We start from the raw sequence: 22500 nt of genomic DNA, 5'->3' as shown, positions 1-22500 counted from the left end.
GACGATTTGGCGAGTAAAGCAAACATCATCATCGACCCCGCGGAGATCCAGGCCACGTCCATGGACGACCTGGACGAGGACGACGAGAGCGGAGCTGCTCAGGTGATGTGGTGATGTCATTTGTTTGTGTGTCACCGAGTAAACAGTATGTGTAAAAGTACACATGAGTACTTCCAGATATTGAAATAAAACGATGGAACATGTAAACGTTATGAAGAGCGAGTGCACGGCGATGGATTCAACACGTTCTGCCGCCATTAAAAACCATGAAACATTTTTATGGCGTGCACGCTCTGAGTTGGAGAGCCGATCTAACGGCGCCGGTGATGGCACGCCCGCTTTGTCTAAGCCTGCGCCCGCACCTGTTTCTGTGGGCTGAGCCGCTCTGAAGACGACATGCTGCAAAATGTTGGCGTGGCGAGACCAGAACCAGCTGACGGGTGGCTCTGCAGGGCGTGCAGAGGCGTGGCAGCTGCAGATGTGAAGCACAGCTGGCTGCGTCTGACGGAGAGCCTCGTCCATGTTTCTCTCAGGCTGCTTCCATTTGTCTTCATTGTTCCCGTTCACTGATCGTGGTTTTAATCCGTACTGCTTTAAGCCCCTCCCCCGATTGGCTGCCCTAGCTGAAACTGTGGGTTAGACAGGAAGTGAGGTAAAACGTATCCACTCGTTTTTTTTAAAGAACAAGCTTTAAAAAATTATCCTCACTGATGTTTAATATCCATAGTTTCTAAATGTGTGACCAAACATCTGTGCAGACAGCTGTGACCTCTGACCTCCTGATCCTCTGACATCACTTTTTTTTTTTTTTCCGTCTGACCACAGAGGCTGCCCGGGGCCGTGGCGATGGGCGGAGCTCTGGCGAGGCCCAGCTGGTTGAGTTCTCCCACTTTGGGTCGGGCCAACCGCTTCTTGAGCACGGCCGCCGTCAGCCTGATGACCCCCAGGCGACCCCTGAGTCAGCCGGAGAAGGTGAAGGTCCGAACGCTCGCCGTGGAGCAGCGCACCGAGGAGGACAGTGAGTACAACTCGCTCCTGCTACGGAACTCACGGGCATCAGCCCCGTTTGCTCAGAGCTTCTCCTGCGTTTGAAAATACGAAGCAGGTCTATGTGGCAGTGCGTGGCGCCCCCTGCTGGCAGCAGGAGGTCAGTGATTTGTCAGGAAGTTTGCTTTTACAGGCGTGATGAACAGCCACACAGGGGATCACTTCCGCATTTGCTCGCTTTGCGTGGAGCTTTTAGGAAGTGAGAATCAGAATTTAATTGTGTGAGGTTCACCTAGGCGTCAACGTGACGAGCGAGTCACTTCCTCTGTGGATGTATGGCGTCATTTTTGTGCCACTATTCTGAGCGCACGTAAAAAGGTTTGCAGGTGCAAGTGTTGCATTTTGAGGAGAAATTTCTTTTGAGCGAAGAAAATTCATTCCTGCGTGCAAAGAAATAATTTCAGTGTTTGCTATCACACACACACACACACACACACACACACACACACACACACACACACACACACACACACACCAGCAGCCCCTCTCGCTCAGTTTTTGCATTTGTGGTGCAATGACACCGGCGTGCAGGAGACGAGCAAAGTGAGAGAAGGGCCCGAGCCGTGATCGCTGCAGGAAAACGTCTGCGCTTCCATCTTTCAGTTGGAGTCTGCGTGTTGTTCCACTTCATCCTCCAATCGAAGGTAGTGATAAATGTTCAGCCACGCTCTCCTTTCTGCACCCAGCACAGTAATCAGAGTAATCAGAGTAAGCATGGTGATGGCAGGAAACAAAGCAGCAGAGGAATCTGCCAGGTAAAATATCAGGAAGTACTTTGTCAGTGACAGTGTTGGAGACGTTTGAGAAGAAGTGATTGGTTCCTGCGTTCTGGTTCTGGATGGTGGGACAGAGCGTGGATGGAGGTGGATCGATCCCTCGCGATGTCCACCAGTGTGTTTCATACCACGTGCTTTCAGCCCGGCGTGTTCAGCTTTACGAGGTATTCGTGTGCTGGGAGCTTTAATTGGGTCACTTCCTGTTGGGGTGTGTCAGGTGTCCTGTTGATTTCACATCATTATTTTTCACTGTTGGCCCAGACTAAGTTGGTCTCTGGTTGTTTCCTTCATTAGTCAAATGAGGCGCTCGTGCCTGATTGGCCGGTTAGACACAGCGTGAAGTTGGCGTGGAGCCAGTTATCATCGCCTGAGTCTTTGGGTGGAAGTGCCACAGCTGTAAAAATCTCTTGCCTTTTTTAACCATTTCCTGTTTCTCTGCAACCTGAAGTCGAGGGAAGTCATGGCAACGACGGCCTGTTGCTGGGGCGACCGCTCGAGGAGCCCGATCAACAAATTGCAGACAAGTCGCTGCTGGAGATCGTGGACGGGATCGTGATGATGTACAACCTGAGTGTCCATCAGCAGCTGGGGAAGGTGAGTGTGTGTGAGTGTGTGTGCGCGCGTGTGTGCGCGTGTGTGCGCGCGTGTGTGCGCGCGTGTGTGCGCGTGTGTGTGTGTGTGTGTGTGTGTGTGTGTGTGTGTGTGTGTGCGCACGTCTGTGGTGTCTGCGATGAAGACCAGCGAGCACGTCATGGCCGTGCCTTAAACGAAGTGCTGAAGCAAAGAATGTGTCTAGAATTTTTTCTAATCGAATTATTCGAAACACACGATGAACCGTTGCAGCCCTAACTATATGCTTTAAAGGAAAGTTTGAAGCCTAATCTTGAAAGTAGAGATAGTGTCTGTCTCCTGAATCCAAACTGGAAGCTGGTTCCACTGAAAACTGAAGGCTCTGCCTCCCATTCTACTTTTAAATACTCTAGGAACAACAAGTAGGCCTGCAGTGTGAGAGCGAAGTGCTCTAATAGGGTGATATGGTACTACAAGGTCATTAAGATAAGATGGGGCCTGATTATTTAAGACCTTGTATGTGAGGAGCAGGATTTTGAATTCTGGATTTAACAGGAAGCCAAAACAGGAGAAATCTGCTCTCTCTTTCTAGTCCCTGTCAGGACTCTTGCTGCAGCATTTTGGATCAGCTGAAGGCTTTTCAGGGAGTTTTTAGGACTTCCTGATAATAATGAATTACAGTCGTCCAGCCTGGAAGTAATAAATGCATGAACTAGTTTTTCAGCGTCACTCTGAGACAGGATATTTCTAACTTTAGAGATGTTGCACAAATGGAAGAAAGCAGTCTTACATATTTGTTTAATATGTGCGTTGAAGGACATGTCCTGGTCAAAAATGACTCCAAGGTTCCTCACAGCGTTACTGGAGGCCAAGGTAATGCCATCCAGAGTAAGAATCTGGTTAGATACCATATTTCTAAGATTTTCAGGGCCGAGTACAATAACCTCAGTTTGATCTGAATTAAGAAGCAGAAAGTTAGCGGCCATCCAGGTCTTTATGTCTTTAAGACATTCCTGCAGTTTAACTCATTGGTGTGTGTTATCTGGCTTCATGGACAGATAGAGCTGGGTGTCATCTGCATAGCAGTGTAAATGTATGCTATGTCTTCTAATGATGCTGCCTAAGGGAAGCATGTATAATGTAAACAGAACTGGTCCTAGCACTGAACCCTGTGGAACTCTGCTGTAAAGGTTAATGCTGCATATTTTATTCCTGTGACTTTCTCTGCAGCTGGTTTTGTCTGCAGGTGGAAAAACTCCCACAGTGAGTTCATCCTTTGGTTTGGTGCTCATCACGCTCCAGTTGGTCACATCACTGTTAACAATCCCTTCTTGTTTTAAACTTCTATATTTAAAACTTGCTGAAGTATCTGTGGGCGGTCCTGACCTTTAGCTGCATCCACCTTTCTCTCGGGTGGGTTGACCCGAAGCAGCTGTGCTCAGAGCGCTGTGATTTGTGTGTCTGGTTTTATTTTTACGTTTTTATTCGAGGTGTCTGAATAACGTGTCTGTGCGCATTAAAGCGAAGCACTCCGAGTCCTCTGGTCAAACACGGGCGCCTCGCTGAGCCTGAAGGTTTTTTCTACTCTGCGATTGGCTCATCCTCCCCACACTAACGCTGTGCGACCTCTGACCCCTGTCTCATTTAAAAGCGCCTCTGAGTCTGTAACGTGTGCGTTTCCATCACGTAGCTGCTGCGTGGTCAGACTCTAATGACGAGTTTTCATGGTCGCTGTGACAATCAGCCAATTAGATCGCTCGTGCCTCCAGTGTTTTTCTCAGCAGCGTGCTAACATGTGTCTCTCCTCTCAGATGGTGGTGGTGTCGGACGACGTCCATGAGTACGCCGTGGCGCTGAAGGATACGGAGGAGAAGATCGCCCGCTGCCCCGCCAGAGTGAGTGCCACCGCTGCCTCAGCTGGACATCAGGGCGAGTTTTAGAAGCAGTGCTTGGTCTGAGTGACCCTCATCACTCAGGTCACTCAGACCAAGGCTCAGATTGGTGAGGTGGGTGGGGTCAGCAGTGGGACCTGATTGGCTGATTGACCGAGTCAGACAGCTTTAGACAGATTATCACTGCAGTGGGAGAGAGGAGCTCAGGAGGTTCATGGATGCTGGGAGACGGAGGCAGATGATTGGCTGTGGCGCCCCCTGTGGGAGAAAGACCTTTGTTGCAGGCTAACAAAAACGACTGCTTAGCTTTGGATTCATGGTTTACAGAGCCTCTGATTTTCCTCGACAGCAGGTGTCTGTGTGTCTGCTCTCTGTCTGACATGAGATCACTTCTGATTGGATCACGTCCAACGACACGAACGATAGAACAAAAGAGCATCTCTCAGTGAAAGGGGGGATGGCTCGGTTAACGCGCCCCTCCACCCCTCACTGGGGCGACGCATTCCCACCAACAGGCCCTCATTTTCTGCCACGCTTCGTGTTTTCATGTCGTTCTCTCTGCAGGATTTCTTTATTGATGTTCGCTGTAGTTATTAAACTCAAATGTGTTGAAGTGAGACTCATGCTCAGGCTTTATTCAGGTCACAGGCCTCCTCTGGTTTCCCACTGAATCTAGAAACCCTCGTTTAAACGCCGCTGTTGGTCCGTCCTCATTAATAAATCTGACGCACTGCTCTTTGTTTGTCGGAGCTCTTCTCGAGGTAATTGGCCGCGCTGCTGTCAGCCCGTCGTGATGCAGAAGCTCCTCTCATTAGTGCCGCGGAGTAAACTCGCTCTCTGAAGGCAGACGGGAAGAGTCGGAGGAGCGCCCCCATCAGGAGCGATGCATCCTGCGATCGGCGAGGGCCTCAGTCAGGCCGTGTATGTCCTCGTTAACTGCAGGGAACCAGAAACCTGCAGCGTGCACATCATGTCAGATCAGAGGCACACGTACCTGCTCACATCACCTGGGAGCGTCTCCGCTCCTGCGGTCCAGGGAATAACGGAGTAACCGAACGCGGCACGGACGCTCGGCTGCTTAATGATCGCGTGTCTGTTTCAGAGGGCCGACATCCTGGAGGAGCTCCAGAAGAGCCAGAAGGTTTTTGCGGAGAAGCTGAACCACCTGAGCAGGAGGCTGGCCTGGATCAACGCCACCATCTACTCCAAGGTGAGCAGGCCGCTCCGCCCGCTGTGCATCCGCATTAAATGGTGGATTTTGTGTTGTTTCTGAGCTGTGTGCTGCTGCTGTCTCCAGGAGAAGATGCTGGACATCTACTGGCTGCTGTGTGTCTGCATCCGCACCATCGAGCACGCCGACAACACCGGCTCTCTGTTCGCCTTCACATCAGAGTTCTACCTCAACGTCGCCATGAACGCGTACAGCGCCCTGAAGAACTACTTCAGCCCGGCTAACGGCATGGACGAGCTGCCCGGTAAGCACCGCGAACCATCAGCCCACCCAGCCTGCAGGTGATGTTTGACCTGAGGCAGGTCGTTGAACGGGCGGGGCGCGCTTCATCAGGGTTGTTATGGAAGACAGTTGGAAGATTTATTTTTTTGTATTAGTCTTTGCTGTGAAGCCAAGCGAGCGTTCCCTTTTCCACCTCACCTGTCGAAGGTGTCTGCAGGTGCACCTGCGCGAGTCGTGGTCCAGCTGTGCTTCAGTGTTTGATCCTGTTTTAGGTTAACGCCGTTTCTGTGACGTCGGGTTTTTGTTTCCCGTCTCGTGTTTGTGTGTTTAAACGATGCTTGCGCTGAAAGTCTCCCCACAGCATCGCACCTCCACAGCCTGCACCGCTCACACAGGCGGGCTGGTTGTGTTCTCCCCACCTCTGAGCCGACCACGTCGCAGCAGACGTAATGAGACGTCCAGATTGGTCGGTTTGTTTTTTCTGTTCTTAGCTTCAGGAGTGAGACAGCGTGATCTGCTGCTGTTCTTCTGCGCACCTTGGTTATAACGAGTTGTTATTTTATTGGTTATCGATTAGCTGTTATTTCTTTTGACTTCCTGTCAGCTCGAAGCAGTCTGCCCTTCTCCTCTGACCTCAGCAGGGCGTTTCCTGAACTCTAGAGCAGGCGTGTCAACCGTACGAGATGATTTCATCTGTCAGTCGTTAACGGGCCGCCGGTATGTGGGAGCCGGACCTTCAGCCCTACTGGGAACCCATGCAGACAGGGCGGCGCAGTATTTTGATTTTGATGGGCACACCATGTGGCCATTCACGCGCAATGACACCATCATCTGTGAAAGAAGAGGGCAAAGCTTCTTTAGCAGCAGTAGTAGCAGATGAAATGGGCTTTGTGATGAGATGCTTCATCGATTCATTTGTTAGTACTTGAAGACACTTCCATCCTCGATAAAGCCGACTCGAGGTCACTGAGGTCATACGGTCTCATTTTAGCTGGTTTGACGTTTGCGTTACTTGATGAAGTGGACGGACTTTTACTATTATTTTATTAATATTTGTAGTAATTAGCTCGACCCCGGATGATGCACGTGTATTTACGAGCCACTACGAGTTTTCGTGGACCTCCAATCTGTGGCTTGCAGACCCCTGGGGGTCCGTGAACCCCAGTTTGAGAGCCAATGGTCTAAATGAGCCTCACAGGCCTGAATGTGTGTTTGACGCCGTTTATAATCATTATAACTACAGACTCTGCTGCTCATCACAAACAAGCACAAGCAGACTTTTTACACACAGACACACACACACTGACACACACACTGACACAGACAGACACAGGCACACAGACACAGACGCACACAGACGCACACAGACGCACACGCACAGACACACGCGCACACACACAGACACACGCGCGCATACACACAGACACACACAGACAGACACACACACAGACACACGCACACACACAGACGCACACAGACAGACACACACACAGACACACAGACGCACACAGACGCACACAACAGACACACGCACAGACACACGCACAGACACACGCACACACACAGACGCACACAGACAGACACACACACAGACACACGCACACACACAGACGCACACAGACGCACACAACAGACACGCACAGACACACGCACAGACACACGCACAGACACACGCACAGACACAGACACACAGAGACACAGACACACGCACAGACACAGACACACAGAGACACAGACACAGACGCACACAGGCACACGCACAGACACAGACACACAGAGACACAGACACAGACACACGCACAGACACAGACACACAGAGACACAGACACAGACACAGACACACGCACAGACACAGACACACGCACAGACACACACGCGCACAGACATAGACGCACACAGACGCACGCACAGACGCACGCACAGACACACACACAGACACACACACAGACACACAGACGCACACAGACACAGACGCACACAGACACACAGACACACGCACAGACACACGCACACACACAGACACACACACACACACACACACACTTTATTTTATCTTTCTCCCTCAGGCTACGAGGAAACTCTGACTCAGCTCGCTGCCATCCTCGCGAAGCACTTTGCAGATCCACGCATCGTTGGGACAGGTAACACACACACACACACACACACACACACACATAACATTTTTCTGTCTCGGGGAGATTTTCAATAAAGATGTGACAGATTAAAGGAAAACCCTGACCTTGGCACCACTTCATAAAAATGGGTCACGCCTCACAGTTTTCATCCAATCATAGCGAGTCAGAACAGGTCCACCTTTGATTCTAGTTGAGTAAAGAGCAGCTGGAATCGGCAGTCTCCTCTTCTGAGATCACTTTTATTCATGTGTCCGACTCTCTGCGGTCCTGCTGCCCTCGCAGTGCAGAGCGGGACACTAAGCTTCATTTCTAATTAAAGACACGCCTCCACTGGCCTGGAGGGCGCTCTCCTTCTTGACCTCTTCAGTTCTTACTAAGACTGTTTAGAATAAAACCTTATTTCTATAAAGTGAGGCCAGTTGTAACAAGCTTAGCTTCACTGCATGTTGCTGGTGTCTCCACCCACAGGGTGGTGTGGGTCTGTGCAGCACTCTCAGGTGGAGCACACACCTGACCCTTTAGGACGGCTTTTCCTTTAATCTGTCCCCGGTCTGCGTGTCCTTCTCTGTACTCGTGTTTAGGGCTGGGCCATATTATACCGTTCACGGTAATACCGGTATAATGTTAGGCAACGATAGGAAAATGAAATATCGCGATAGAATATGAGTAAAACGCGCATGCGCAGTGCCTTTGTTTTCATACGCACATGGCCGATTGTTGAGTGAAACAGATGAACCAGAATTGGTTTGTAAAAATGGTGCAACTTCAGTGATGTGGAACTGGTTTGGTGTTTGTCCGTCAGATACACGACAAAGCACATTTTTTTGCAGAACATGCAAGCGGCCATCGTTATTGTCATATTTGTCTGACTAAGATGCTCTTAAATCTGGGAGTAATCTGGGTCCTAAACTCAGTACACTTCAGGTCAAACAACACTGCAGCATCACTGAGAGTTAAAACCTGTCTAAATTCTTTCATCTTTAATAAAACGATCAGCATTGCTGCTTTACCAGGTGTAACTATGAAGTTTAACTTCCAGGCATCCATGAAAACAAAAGTTATTACATTTAACGGAGTTAGAAGTTAGCAGGAAGCTAGCGGAAGTTAGCTCGCTAGTTTCGCTAGTTACCTAAGCATGATATAGCATGTTCTGACTGAGAGATTTCTGAAAAAAAATCAAACGTACAGCTCTGCTATCACTTCCAACATAAATGAAGACAGGAAACTAAACAGCAGTGACGTTTGTAGGGTTACTGAAGTTGGGCTAGCTGCTATATAATGATGTGCTACGTGATCGCTAGCGACACAGCTACGTTAGCATAACATAAACAGTGAAGCTGGAGGACGAACACTAACACTTTTCCACTTATAAAAGTTAATGTGAAGGTTCCTGATAGTTAGAGACAAATGCAATCGCATGGCAGGATGCTGTAAACGGACCAAACTTCAGTCAGGAGAACAACTGAGATAATCCATCCACAATACGAGGTTAGTCATTAATATACTGCAACAACATGGGAATAGAGCAGCTGCCAGAGAATTCAACATTAATGAATCAATGGTACAGAAGTGGAGGAAGCAAGAAGAATGAGTTTAATAAAGTTTGATTTATCTGACTGCTTTGTTTCACTTAATGTGCCTTATAATCCCGTGCACCTTATGGTCCGAAAAATGCATACTGCACACTGCAGTTTAATGTTGCAAAGCACCTCTTTTTAACTTCAGTGGATATTATACATGGTTATGCTCAGGATATGTCAGCCCATTTCTACTGGAAATGCCTTTTGGTCAAACTTTCAGCAAGGAATTTGCATTTGCACTGTTACATTTTTATAAAGCTTTAATGTACATAAAAACCAGCTTCTTGTTTAAGTGAAAATAAATGGAAGGTTGTCTTTTTGCATTAGTAATGTTGTGGAGGTGTATTTTGTCTCGCATCAATTATATCGTCAGTTATATCGTTATCGCAAATTTTCAAATATATATTGTGATAAATATTTTTGGCCATATCGCCCTGCTCTACCCGTGTTTGTCTTTTAGTGCAGATCAGCTCCAGTCAGAGGAAGCTAGCCCCTCTGTGCAGCAGCGCCCCCTGCTGGGTGGTCAACACTTACTCCACCCACCCACTCCTGGACCTCCACCTCCTCCAGCTGTTCTGTGGGTTCTGTAATCTCCAGCTGTGTGTGCTGGGCCTCCTGGTCAGATGCTGAACCTCCTCCACTGCCTCCCTTCCATATAGAGGAGCAGCGGCTCTCCTCTGAGCCCCTCACTATCTCTTGTCTATGAATGACCACCTTACAGGGGTGGAGATGTTTGCATGTTGGCCAGAACTGTAGGAGGGTGTCGTGTGAGCAGGTCACATGGGTCCCACCCACAGTCAAAGGTTCCTGATCCTCTTGGTGTAATCCAGAGAGCTGATCTGGATCCAGGCTGAGGACGGAACATTTAGCCTCGGTTTGTGACCCGTCGCCTGGAAACGGCTGATGGGGTGGCGTCGACACCGCCCGCCCGGGGATGTGTGAATGTGATAACTTGAACGAGGTGACATAGCAGCTTCACATTCATACCGAACGTGCATCTACGAGGAGACGGAGGGCGAGCACTGGAGCCCACCATAACTAATGAACCGAATCCCCCGAGGACCGCGGGACGCCTCGCAGCAGAAATGATGAGCTCAGCAGTTCCATCCATCATCTGAGATAAAACGCCGTGCGGGGAAATCCGGCCTCGAGCGGTCTGGTCCAAACGGCGAGGCGGGACCTGTTAATTATGAAGTCCTGCTGGAGGACAGCGGAGGAGACTGAGTGGATGTAATGGCTTAGACGCGCCTCACTGCCATTTTTAATGAGGAGACTGAAGATGAGGAGGAGGAAGGGTAGAGGATGGGAAAGTGAGAGCCTGCTGATAACTGTGTCATTAGAAAGGTGTAACTGATTGTGTGTGTGAGACCGACCTGGAAGCAAACAGCAGGGGGCGCTGCTGCACACGCGCAGTAAAGCTGTTTTCCTGCTGCAATGTTTATTTTTCCAGCTGTCTTTGAATCTCTGATCTGCTCTCTCTCCACAGATATCAAAGACTCTCTGATGCAGGCGCTGGCCAGCTACGTCTGTTACCCACAATCCCTCAGGGCTGTGGAGAGGATCCCGGAGGAGCAGTGAGTCTGGTTTGATTGTTTTCCAGAAAAACCTTCAGGGTGACTGAGCTGCTGCTCTTCAGTGATCAGTAAACACTTACTCGCCCATCCCACCTGGACAGGTGGCCAGTCCATCGCGGGTGACGCACACTCGCCACTCACTCTCTCACCTGCAGTCAGTTAAGCTAACGAGCGCGTGCTTGGCGTGTGGGAGGAAACCTGCGACCTTGGGGAGACGCTTCCTGCTGTGAGCCGATGGCGCTAACCGCTGCTCCACCGAGAGGGGCGGCCGTGAGCTCATGTCCTGCAGCGGTCCAATCCCGTGGCTCCAGTTGTCTTTGAACCGACCAATCAGCATGCCACATTAAATACCAGCGGCTCCCCTCCTGTGTGAATTCGGACGCAGCGCTCGAGTCTTTGCGATGAGACGCATTTAAAATAGAAAGTCTAAATCTGCTAATGGTGGATTCTTATTGGCTGGCAGCATTTAAGGCTGTTAGAGGGTTTAATAAAGCCACGCTGTGCCCTCTGTAACATGCTGGAGTTTGTGGGGTGGTGTAGTTGGATCCATGCACTACACCCACTCTGAGAGCTGTTTTCATCTGACCTCTGACCCTGAAACCTGCCGGCAGGGTTCAAACATCAGGGCGGGACCAGCAGCGGGGCGTCGGCAGAGACGGCGGGCAGTCTGATGTGAATAACAGCTGCGCTCACAAACGGAGCTCCTGAAGGGATTGATGTCATGTGGTGTCAGCTCGCCACAGCTGATGGATCAACGTGTGTCCGGCGTGCAGCTCGTGATGAGCGGCCTAGTTTGTCTCCTTACACTAAACGACACACGGCATCGTTTCTGAGCATCAGTCAGGATTAAACGTCCCTCAGCTCTGTCTGCTCACAGGGAAGTTGCACGATGCGTGCCGCCGCCGCCGCTTCCTCCCTCGGTCCACGCCCTCGGGCTGTGTGTTAGTCCTCTCCACGTGTAGCACGCTCGCACTCTGACAGCTGGGTGAGAAGTGGGTGCATTGTTTTTATTGTTTGTGCCTTTTTAGCTGCTGTAATCGAGCCTGATGTGCGAGCCGAGCCAGAGCTCTGCTCACTCAACGTCTGCGGTGACGTTAGCAGCATCAGAGCAGCTGTTCAGCTGTCATGGAAACAGCTGCTCCCACTGAAATGATGTTTATGTGTCGGAGCTGACAGGAAGTGACGTGTTGATGCTCACCTGTCTGATTCCAGGCGAGTGGCCATGATGAAGAACCTGCTGGCTCCGTACGAGCAGAGACCCTGGGCCCAGACCAACTGGATCCTGGTCAGACTGTGGAGGGTGAGACACACACACACACACACACACACACACACACACACACACACACACACACACACACACACACACACACACACACACACACACACACTCCTAACAGGCCAATATCCAAACTGCCTTTTATATAGAAGGTTTTAGAAAACGTAGTAGTAGAACAACTTAACTGCATTTTTATCCAGGAAACAGTTATGGACACTTTCCAGTCTGGTTTTTGTAAATTGCATCCCACTGAAACGGCCTCCCTTACAGTATCCACTGATGTCTTGATGGCAGCAGACTCTGGAGAGGACGCAGTGCTGGTCCTGCTGGATCTCAGCTCTGCTTTTGATGCTGTAGATCACAGCATCCTGATAAACAGACTCGAGAACTTGTTTGGGATTACTGCTGTTGTTTTAAAATGTCATATTTGTGTGAGAGATCTTTTACTGTTCATGAATCGTGGAGCCTCAGGGACCTGTCCTGGGTCCAGTTCTAGTTCTGCTTTATATATTCCCCCCGAGCCAAATTATTAAGCGCTATAAAAATATCTCCTATCATCTCTATGCTGATGACATCCAACTGTACTGTTCCTTCAGGATTTCTGACTTTTATAAATTGTCTAATTGAAGTCATTGGTTGACAGAAATCAACCAGCGGTTAAATGACAATTCCCTCCAACTAAACTCTGATAAGACAGAAACTCAGCGTATCAGCTTCTTAGACCCTCCTGTAAAATCGAGCCTCAGAAACCTCGGTGCCATGTCTGACAGCTCGCTGTCGCTCGAGCAGCCGGTCCGAAACTGTTTTTATCATTTACTGAATGTTTCTAAACTCAGACTAATGGAGTCAAAGCCTGAACTTGAGGTGATTATTCGTGCTTTTACTTCCTCTCGGTTAGACTACTGTAACCTTTTACTTGTTTTAACAAATCAGCCTTAAATCGTCTTCAGACGGCGCAGAAGGCTGCAGCGCGACTGTTAACAGGCTCCAAGAGAAGGTCTCGTGTTACTCCAGTTTTAGCTTCCCTTCACTGGTTGCCTGTAAGTTTTAGGTTTGATTTTAAAATTTTAGCTGTAACCTTTAGAGCAGGTCTGATAAATATTGGAGACCATGTAGGGCCCTGCATGGTCTCCAATATTTATCAGACCTGCTGACACGGCACTCATCTTCTCGAGCTTTACAGTCATTAGATCAGAGGCGCTGGTGGCAGCGCCCCACGGCTGTGGAGTCTCTCCCACGGTCTCTACGCTGCACGGACTCATTGTTTTAAAAAACAGCTGCAGACATTTTTATTTAGAAAAGCATTTTATTAATTTCCTCTTATGTTGTTTTATTTACAGTTACGTTGTTTTATATTTCCATTTCTTGTGTGTTAAAGCACTTTGTGGTTTTTATCTGTGAAAAGCGCTATAAATCAATTTTACTTGCTCAGCTGTTATGAGCAGGTGCTGCGATCCTGCCGTCAGCTCTGGGCCACGGTGAAGTCTGTTCATGCAGCACATTTAAAAGAAGCAGAGCTTCACAGGAAGCCGACAACAGAACAGTATCTTTACAGGATGACGAGGTTGAGCTCGAGGCCAGAGAGTCGGAGTGAGACTGGAGCAAAAGTAGAAGCAGCTCCTGTATGAAGGGCAACAGCTGAAAGAACTGAAGGTGTTTACTGAGGATCAGCAGACCGCAGTGTTCAGACTAATGCACCAACACATTCAGTCTCTATAGGAATCCTCCACAAAATGAAGCTCGCAAAGGGTTAACATGTTCACGCTGTCTTGCCTCAGGTGAAAGTGGAGCAGCGGCTGTCACCAATCACAGCCAAGCTTTGAACAGACTGACGGATGCACCGCCCTGAGTGGTCGAGAGAGGCCGGTCAGCACAAGCAGACATGGCGTCTTTCTTTAAGATGAAAATCAGCGTTTAACCAGTTCTTTAGGTCATCACGGCCGTTTAACAAAGATACAGTGACGTGTTCGGGCTTTTGCTCAGTATTTGTTGTCTAACACAAACATTTATTGATCGTTTATTGTTAATTAATCAGTGAAATCAGCACTGATGAAGTGTTAGTGCTGCAAGAAGTAAAGCAGCGTCTGGAAGATGATCAGCACTGATGCTTCAGCGATCATCTTCCAGACGCTCCAGTGTTTTTGCAGTTTGACTGAGAGAAGCTGTCTCCCTGCAGCTCTGCTGACCTTCATCCCTCTCTCTTCCTCAGGGTTGTGGTTTTGGCTACAGATACACTCGCCTCCCTCATCTGCTGAAAACCAAACCCGAGGATGCCAACCTGCCCAGTCTGCAGAGTAGGTGCTCTTTGCTGTTCTGTCTGTGCATGCCTGTCATCAGCTCCCGTCTCCTCCTCTTGGTTTGCAGCACGCTCCCGGTTCAGGTGCTCGCTCTTTCATGAATTTCCATAAATAAATTGAGGCGGCGGCCTCGTCTGCAGTTTATTTTTGCCGCAGCTCGCTGTGATTTACGGCTTTAATCATCAGCGTTTGTGGAGGTGAACGTCAGAAATGAATCACCAAAGTTGTGTGTGATGTTTGTGCCGAGATGAAGACTGACGTTTTATTTTAGGAAGCGGCTCTGCAGCGCTTCAGTGTTTGTGCTGAAAAACACAGACGGCCTCGACTCGCCGTCGACATCATGCAGAAACATCTGCTCTCAGAGTGAAGCGCTGCTCGGTCCTCGCACGCCGAGCTGTGGATCGTCACGTGGAGGCACTTTAGCAGCCCGTTCACGCCCTCTGATCCCGGCCTGCGGTGCTTTATGGGAGCGTCTGCATCCAAAAACACCTGCCCTGCACCCCCTCACTGACTCTGTGACGCTCCTCAGTGGGTTTTTAAAGAGCTCAGGGTGGAAAAATAAAAGCCAAATGCAATAAAACTGCTCGACACACTCAAATAACAACAGTGCAAAAAGGAAAGTAGCTCACTAAATTCTTTTAAAGGGGAAATTCATTCATTACTTTAGGTCAGTTATACACCAGCCTCTCTCCTGGACGTCTCCATACCTGCACAGGTGTTTTATCTGCACCGTCCAATCTTCGTCCTCTTCGTAGCTTCCCTCAGTTCCTCCTCCTCTTCACTGACTGTCTTGGATCTGTCTGCCTCACTCGGAGTGCTCCTTCCAGCTTCTCAGCGCACTCCCAAAGGACAGAATAGAGATTCAGTAGAGACAGAATAAACACAGAATAGAGACGGAGTGATAGAGCCACTGCCTCTTCTACGTCCAGCATGCCGACTACACTACGCTACGCCTCCCATCAGGTTTGGGCGCTCGTGTTTCCCAGTTTGTTATTCCTGCTGATGATCTGCTGGGTCAGCGTACAGAGCGCAGGCACAGAGCTCGAACCCCTCTCCTCGTCTCTAAAACTGAGGGATGGATGAGGGTGGTACACTGAGAGTGCAAACACCAGAGGTTAAAGATGAGTAATCGGTCAGACTCAGGGCGTGGCATGGGTCGGAGGGCGTGGCTGAAGTCAGAGGGCGTGGTAGTGACTGTGTCGTGAATATGAACTGGGACAGAAGCTCTGTCCGTGGTGCTGAATCCTGTTTGTGTCCCACCAGAGTCTTACTCCTGCACGGACGCTGACTTCTCTGTGCTTCTCCTTTGCATGCCTTTCAGGAGATCTGTCCATTGCTAGTTTCCAGAGTAAGTTCATCATTTCACCTCTCCCAGTGTTGTCCTCGCTGTCTCTGTCTCCTGCTCCCTTCCTTCTGCTCTCCTGAGCCTCCTGAGCCTGACTCAGCCAGAAGTGCACGTTGTACTTAATCTATAAACGACCCTCTGGTGGAACTCGGTCGATACTCAGCGTTTCAGGTTGGAGGCACAGCTGCCCCCGTTGAGGGTTTTTTTTTTTCCTCTCCAGCTGATCTGAATCTTTGTCATTTTTTGCTTTAGATCAGGGGTGTCAAACATAAGGCCCAGGGGCCAGAATTGGCCCAGCAAAGACTCCAGTCTGTGGACAATTCTTGAAAGTTATTTCAGAGTCTGTTTCTTTTCTTGGTGATAAAGACCCACCGTTCAGGTGATTTAGTAATATAATAATAACAGTTATGGTAATATGTGTCGTTTTGGCTGCTGTTACAACCAAACTTCCCCTTGTGGGACAATTAAAGGATTATTCTAGTCTATTCTATTCTTTTCTATGTACTATAAGGTTTAAATAAAAAAAATAAAAAATTCCATTTTTTTCACTGTTGACTTTAAAATAGATTACTGCCAAAAATGAGCAGAAAGGTTGTTTGGTAATCACAGGACAGTCGAGAGTTTGACTCGTTTCTTATCATCTGACAGGCAACAGGCATTCAAAGTGAGGCGTGCTCGCACGTCACAGGTTACACGTGTTGTTGAACGTCTTCACGCTGACGCGGCGCTCGCTGGTCTGGCCTGAGACCAAAGTGAGCTGTTTGTTTCCCGCAGCAGAAGAAGAGTTCGACATCCTGCTCTGGATACTTGGAGTCTGTCTCGCGTGATGTCCACATCGAGCTTTTTCCTTCGTTCTTCATTATGACTCATTACAGAAACTCTGTTGGATTGTTGTCTTACTGTGAGCTCATCTTTGGACGTCGTTCGGTGGAAAAACGGACAAGTATAAAAGGCGGAGGCGGTCTGGGTGGTGCTCATAATGCAGCTGCTGTGCGCTCGTGGCGGCTGCCTCGGTTTAAAGCTCGAGGCCTAATAGCTTCGTTTCATTGTTAATTGGATTCATATTTGTGCTCCGTGTAAACGGCTGCGGCACTTTTTATTTTTTAGTTTCCTTCAGTCATAAGAAATCAAATCTGTAGCTGTGCTGAAGGAGCCCAGAAAAACTCAGTAATCCCAGTAATAAATAGGACTGGGTATCGTCACTGGTTTCTAGAATCGATTCGATTTGAATCTGGGAAACTTTGCTTCAGACAGTCACAAATATTATAATTCAGATCACTACATATTTTTTCTTTTTAATAATAATAATAATAATAATAGCATAACAACATTGATAATTACAGAATTTTTTTTAAAACAAACAAAAACAAAACAAAGAACTCAAAAAAAAAAAAAAAAGTGAGGAAACCAGAAAACCCATCATGTGAACCCCTCCCACCATCCCCCCACCCCTTTACCCCTGTATGGCTCTCAGCCTCATCACATTCGTGTATCCAGACAGCCCATATTTACACCTCTCTATAGAAACTCTCATGCACAGGAATCAACACCCCCACGATAAAACTGCAGCATTCAGGGAGTCGAATCAGCAGGGCCCAACCGGGGATCAGCTCAATGCAGACCCAGGCAGTACCACCGTCTTTGGACCTAACAGACCATCGAGATGGCGCAGATCCCCTCAGATCCCCCTTTGTGTTTATGTCTTCGTGCAGAATCGTGTTCCTGCTCTCATTTACTGTTTTGGTGGTTGTTTAAATTTTGTGAGGTTTAACCTGAGATTCTGGCGTTTTGGGCAAAATAAATTTATATTTAAAAAATCGATTCAGGATTTTAATGAATCGATATCACGTTATTCAAGCCAATCGATAAATTAATTATCAAAACCCGCCCCAGTAATAAACCCCAACTGGGACGCATCTCACAGCATCGTACTTGAGACTCAGCGGGTGTTTTTTGTTATATTGTTCAGAGGGCAGAGAGGATTGGATTTAATGACTCCACGGAGCTGCCGTCAGCTCCCGGAGGAGGCCGAAGCGCCAGAGAGCAGTCCTTCATCTATTTGCTGCCTCCTCCTCCTCTCCTCAGTGTTCCCTGCTCTCTTTGCCGTGTCCTTCCTCCTCCGTCCCTCCTCTGCGTGTCTGTGACCGTTTTCCCTCGGTGTCCCGTTTCCTTTCACTCATGTTTGCTTTGGTTTTGAAGAATATGACAGACATGTAGAATAGAATAGAGTAGAATAGAATAGGCCTTTATTGTCATTGTACATGCACATAGAGGAAACGGCGAATGTCTGTAACGCTGTCCACACGGCGTCCTACACCTGCTGCTGCTGCCGGGGCGGGCCGGGCAGCGTCCGGTCCTCTGCTTTCTCTCTGCTCACCTGTCCTCTGTCTTTTAGACCCCATTCCTACAAAACTGCTCAAAGAAGTCCTGCCATTAATTAATTCTTCGATCTTAAATATGATCAACCTATCTCTAATAATCAGCTATGTACCACAGGCCTTCAAGCTGGCTGTAGTTAAACCTTTACTCAAAAAGCATCTCTAGACCCAGCAGTCTTAGCTAATTATAGGCCAATCTCCAACCTTCCTTTATATCAAACATCCTTGAAAGAGTAGTTGTCAAACAGCTAACAGATCATCTGCAGAGGTTTATTTGAAGAGTTTCAGTCAGGTTTCAGAGCTCATCACAGCACAGAAACAGCTTTAGTGAAGGTTACAAATGATCTTCTTATGGCCTCTGACAGTGGACTCATCTCTGTGCTTGTCCTGCTAGACCTCAGTGCAGCGTTCGATACTGTCGACCATAATATCCTATTAGAGCGATTAGAACATGCTGTAGGTATTACAGGTACTGTGCTGCAGTGGTTTGTATCATATCTATCTAATAGACTCCAGTTTGTGCATGTAAATGGAGAGTCCTCTTCACACACTGAGGTTAATTATGGAGTTCCACAGGGTTCAGTGCTAGGCCCAATTCTGTTTACATTATACATGCTTCCCTTAGGCAGCATCATTAGAAGACATAGCATACATTTACACTGCTATGCAGATGACACCCAGCTCTATCTGTCCATGAAGCCAGATAACACACACCAATGAGTTAAACTGCAGGAATGTCTTAAAGACATAAAGACCTGGATGGCCGCTAACTTTCTGCTTCTTAATTCAGATCAAACTGAGGTTATTGTACTCGGCCCTGAAAAGCCTAGAAATATGGTCTCTAACCAGATTCTTACTCTGGATGGCATTACCTTGGCCTCCAGTAACGCTGTGAGGAACCTTGGAGTCATTTTTGACCAGGACATGTCCTTCAACGCACATATTAAACAAATATGTAAGACTGCTTTCTTCCATTTGCGCAACATCTCTAAAGTTAGAAATATCCTGTCTCAGAGTGACGCTGAAAAACTAGTTCATGCATTTATTACTTCCAGGCTGGACGACTGTAATTCATTATTATCAAGAAGTCCTAAAAACTCGCTGAAAAGCCTTCAGCTGATCCAAAATGCTGCAGCAAGAGTCCTGACAGGGACTAGAAAGAGAGAGCAGATTTCTCCTGTTTTGGCTTCCTGTTAAATCCAGAATTCAAAATCCTGCTCCTCACATACAAGGTCTTAAATAATCAGGCCCCATCTTATCTTAATGACCTTGTAGTACCATATCACCCTATTAGAGCACTTGGCTCTCGCTCTGCAGGCCTACTTGTTGTTCCTAGAGTATTTAAAAGTAGAATGGGAGGCAGAGCCTTCAGTTTTCAGGCCCCTCTTCTGTGGAACCAGCTTCCAGTTTGGATTCAGGAGACAGACACTATCTCTACTTTCAAGATTAGGCTTCAAACTTTCCTTTTTGCTAAAGCATATAGTTAGGGCTGGACCAGGTGACCCTGAATCCTCCCTTAGTTATGCTGCAATAGACGTAGGCTGCCGGGGGATTCCCATGATGCATTGAGTTTTTCCTTTCCAGTCACCTTTCTCACTCACTATGTATTAACAGACCTCTCTGCATTGAATCATATCTGTTATTAACCTCTGTCTCTCTTCCACAGCATGTCTTTAGCCTGTCTTCCTTCTCTCACCCCAACCAATCACAGCAGATGGCCCCGCCCCTCCCTGAGCCTGGTTCTGCCGGAGGTTTCTTCCTGTTAAAAGGGAGTTTTTCCTTCCCACTGTTGCCAAAGTGCTTGCTCATAGGGGGTCATATGATTGTTGGGTTTTTCTCTGTATCTATGAAGCACCTTGAGGCGACTTTTGTTGTGATTTGGCGCTATATAAATAAAATTGAATTGAAATTGAATTGAATTGAATTGTCATCTGATTGGTTCAGAGCCGTGCCCGTCGTTGCTGCTGCAGAGACACATGGCGGAGCTGCTCAGCATGGATAAAGACATGGCCGCCTCTTTCCTCAACAGCGTCCTGAACCAACTCAACTGGGCCTTCTCAGAGTTCATCGGCATGATCCAGGAGGTAAGAACAACCAGAGTCCCAGCAGGTGCGGGGGAGGACGCGCAGGACGCGGCGTTGAATAGAAGGTCCAGAAACACCAACTCTCATTATTTAAACATCAACAGAAACGACGAGTGCTTAAAAACCCTGAAATTCTCTCATTAGTATTCATGTCCCGTTACAGCATGTTTAATAATGTCTTTAATATTTATACTCAGTACCTCCGACTCACTTTATTAATTACTGATACTGAAGTAAAGTTTGATTGGAGCTCTTCATAAACGCAGATCATTCGTTTCAGTCTGCTTCAGATTTCCCACATTCCCACAGCATCGTCCGCATGCTCAGAGGACCTGGAGGACTCTGAGCGCGGGGACGAGGCCGACAACCTTCAATCAGCGCTCTGATAAATCCGTGCACGGCTCAGCAGCTCGGCGTCCACACGTGCAGGTTGCTGCTCCGCCACGCGTTGACCACGATGGAGAAACATCCTCTGAACCTGAAAGCTCCTCTAAAACTGGTCTAAGGTCAGATCCATCCAAACGTGGCCCCCGCGTCCTCGGGCGACGAGCAGGACCTGTTCTCACAGACTTCTTTATAAAACCAGTGCAGTCGCCCCCTGCTGGATGTTACACAGAGCGCAGGTTTAGGAAGCGGTTCCTAGTTTCCGTGCTGACACGACATCACCTGACAGGTGTGCCCACTGTGACCTCGCAGGTACACTCGCAGCTGAGGCCGGGCCGACCTCACTTCCTGCTCGTCGTGCTTTGCTGTGAACTGAAGGTTGAGGATGTGTTCGCAGCGTGTTTGACCTCTGAGTGAAACACGAGAGCGAGCCCAGCCTGAGGAGTGTCAGCTTTAGCTCTGAGCTTTGTTTCCCTTTAATAAGATTATTCGGGCTTTTCTGGAAATCCTGCAGCGAATCATCCACTCAGCGCTGTAATTGATCGTATTCCTGCGGGGCGCCGGGGTATTTTCAGCCAGGCCAGCGCTCGCAACGTTTCAGAGATTAGGCTCATGTTTCCGTTCCTCGCTGTCCACCTCCTCGTCTGCTGCTTCGGTTCAAACTGGCGAACGCGAAGCTCGACGCGGCTCCTCGATTTCACGCCTGCAGAGGTTCAGGCAGAAAGCCGGCACCTTCAAAGCTGCCTCAGTGCGTGCACAGCGACGCCTGTGAGCCCACGCCCCCTCTGGATCTGCATGAAGTCATAGAGGGACAGCTCCATCCACATGCTGCTCAAACATTCTGTTAGTTGGGGCAGCCAATCAGAAAGGAGGAGGTTACTTAACGGGGCGGGGCAGAAACAGCTGCGACAGGTGCTTTTTTTTGATTGGTTGTGTCTTCACAGATCCAGCAGGCCGCGGAGCGTCCAGAGAGGAACTTTGTGGACACTCGTCAGCTGAAGGTAATCTGAGTCACTCAGCCGGGTTCGCTCAGGTAACGCGGCTCAGGTGTGACAGGTGTGGTCACCGCCCACAGGTTAACCTGCAGCTTCTGATTAGCGCTGTCACCTGCAGGTGTGTGCGACCTGCTTCGACCTGTCCGTCAGCCTGCTGCGGGTGCTCGAGATGACCGTGACTCTGGTGCCTGAGATCTTCCTGGACTGGTCCCGCCCCTCCGCGGAGCTGCTGCTCAGACGGCTCGCTCAGGTGAGGCGCTGCCGGGTTTAGTTTCACTGCGACACAGTCGGAGCTCATTATTGGCCGGTTTCAGACCAGGTAATGTGATTTTGATCTTTTCTTGCACAGTCGATGATAAAACTGTTTTTATTGGGTTCAAACAAAAACGTGTGATGTCACAGACGGTCTGTGCGGCGACTTCAGCGAATCGTGAATTAAAACAACTACAGCCTTCGGTCTGTTAGTCAGACTGAATTAATTGGCTGCTTATCATCAGAGCAGCACGAGAACAGCCAGCAGAGAGATAAATGTGAGTGGCGTCGGGCTGCAGAGCGCTGTCATGTGATCACAGCTGCTGCTCCTTATTGGAGCTCCAGAACAGGAAGCAGACACGAATATTAAAAAAGCTTCAGTTCAGCTCCAGCCCCGCCCACAACGCCAGGAGAAGTTTCCTCAGGAGGAGATGGAGATGATGTCACCTGCCCCCCCCG

At 48.7% G+C, this 22500-nt stretch overlaps 1 protein-coding gene across 1 annotated transcript in view; it reads left to right on the top strand.

Moving 5' to 3' along the window:
• rnf123 (ring finger protein 123) overlaps positions 1-22500 on the top strand; it is a 109579-nt gene that overhangs the window by 17570 nt on the left and 69509 nt on the right. The window contains exons 22-34 of the mRNA XM_080892507.1: positions 2-102; positions 826-1018; positions 2272-2417; positions 4205-4288; positions 5388-5495; positions 5583-5760; positions 7805-7879; positions 10940-11027; positions 12240-12327; positions 14516-14600; positions 20271-20410; positions 21739-21795; positions 21908-22039. Coding sequence (XP_080748633.1) covers positions 2-102; positions 826-1018; positions 2272-2417; positions 4205-4288; positions 5388-5495; positions 5583-5760; positions 7805-7879; positions 10940-11027; positions 12240-12327; positions 14516-14600; positions 20271-20410; positions 21739-21795; positions 21908-22039 — 1475 coding nt within the window. The remainder of the gene's footprint in view (position 1; positions 103-825; positions 1019-2271; positions 2418-4204; positions 4289-5387; positions 5496-5582; positions 5761-7804; positions 7880-10939; positions 11028-12239; positions 12328-14515; positions 14601-20270; positions 20411-21738; positions 21796-21907; positions 22040-22500) is intronic.

Source organism: Rhamphochromis sp. 'chilingali' (genome assembly GCF_963969265.1).
Source record: "Rhamphochromis sp. 'chilingali' genome assembly, chromosome: 9".
Classification (NCBI taxonomy): Eukaryota; Metazoa; Chordata; class Actinopteri; order Cichliformes; family Cichlidae; genus Rhamphochromis; species Rhamphochromis sp. 'chilingali'.
This window is presented reverse-complemented; position numbering and strand designations above follow the sequence as displayed.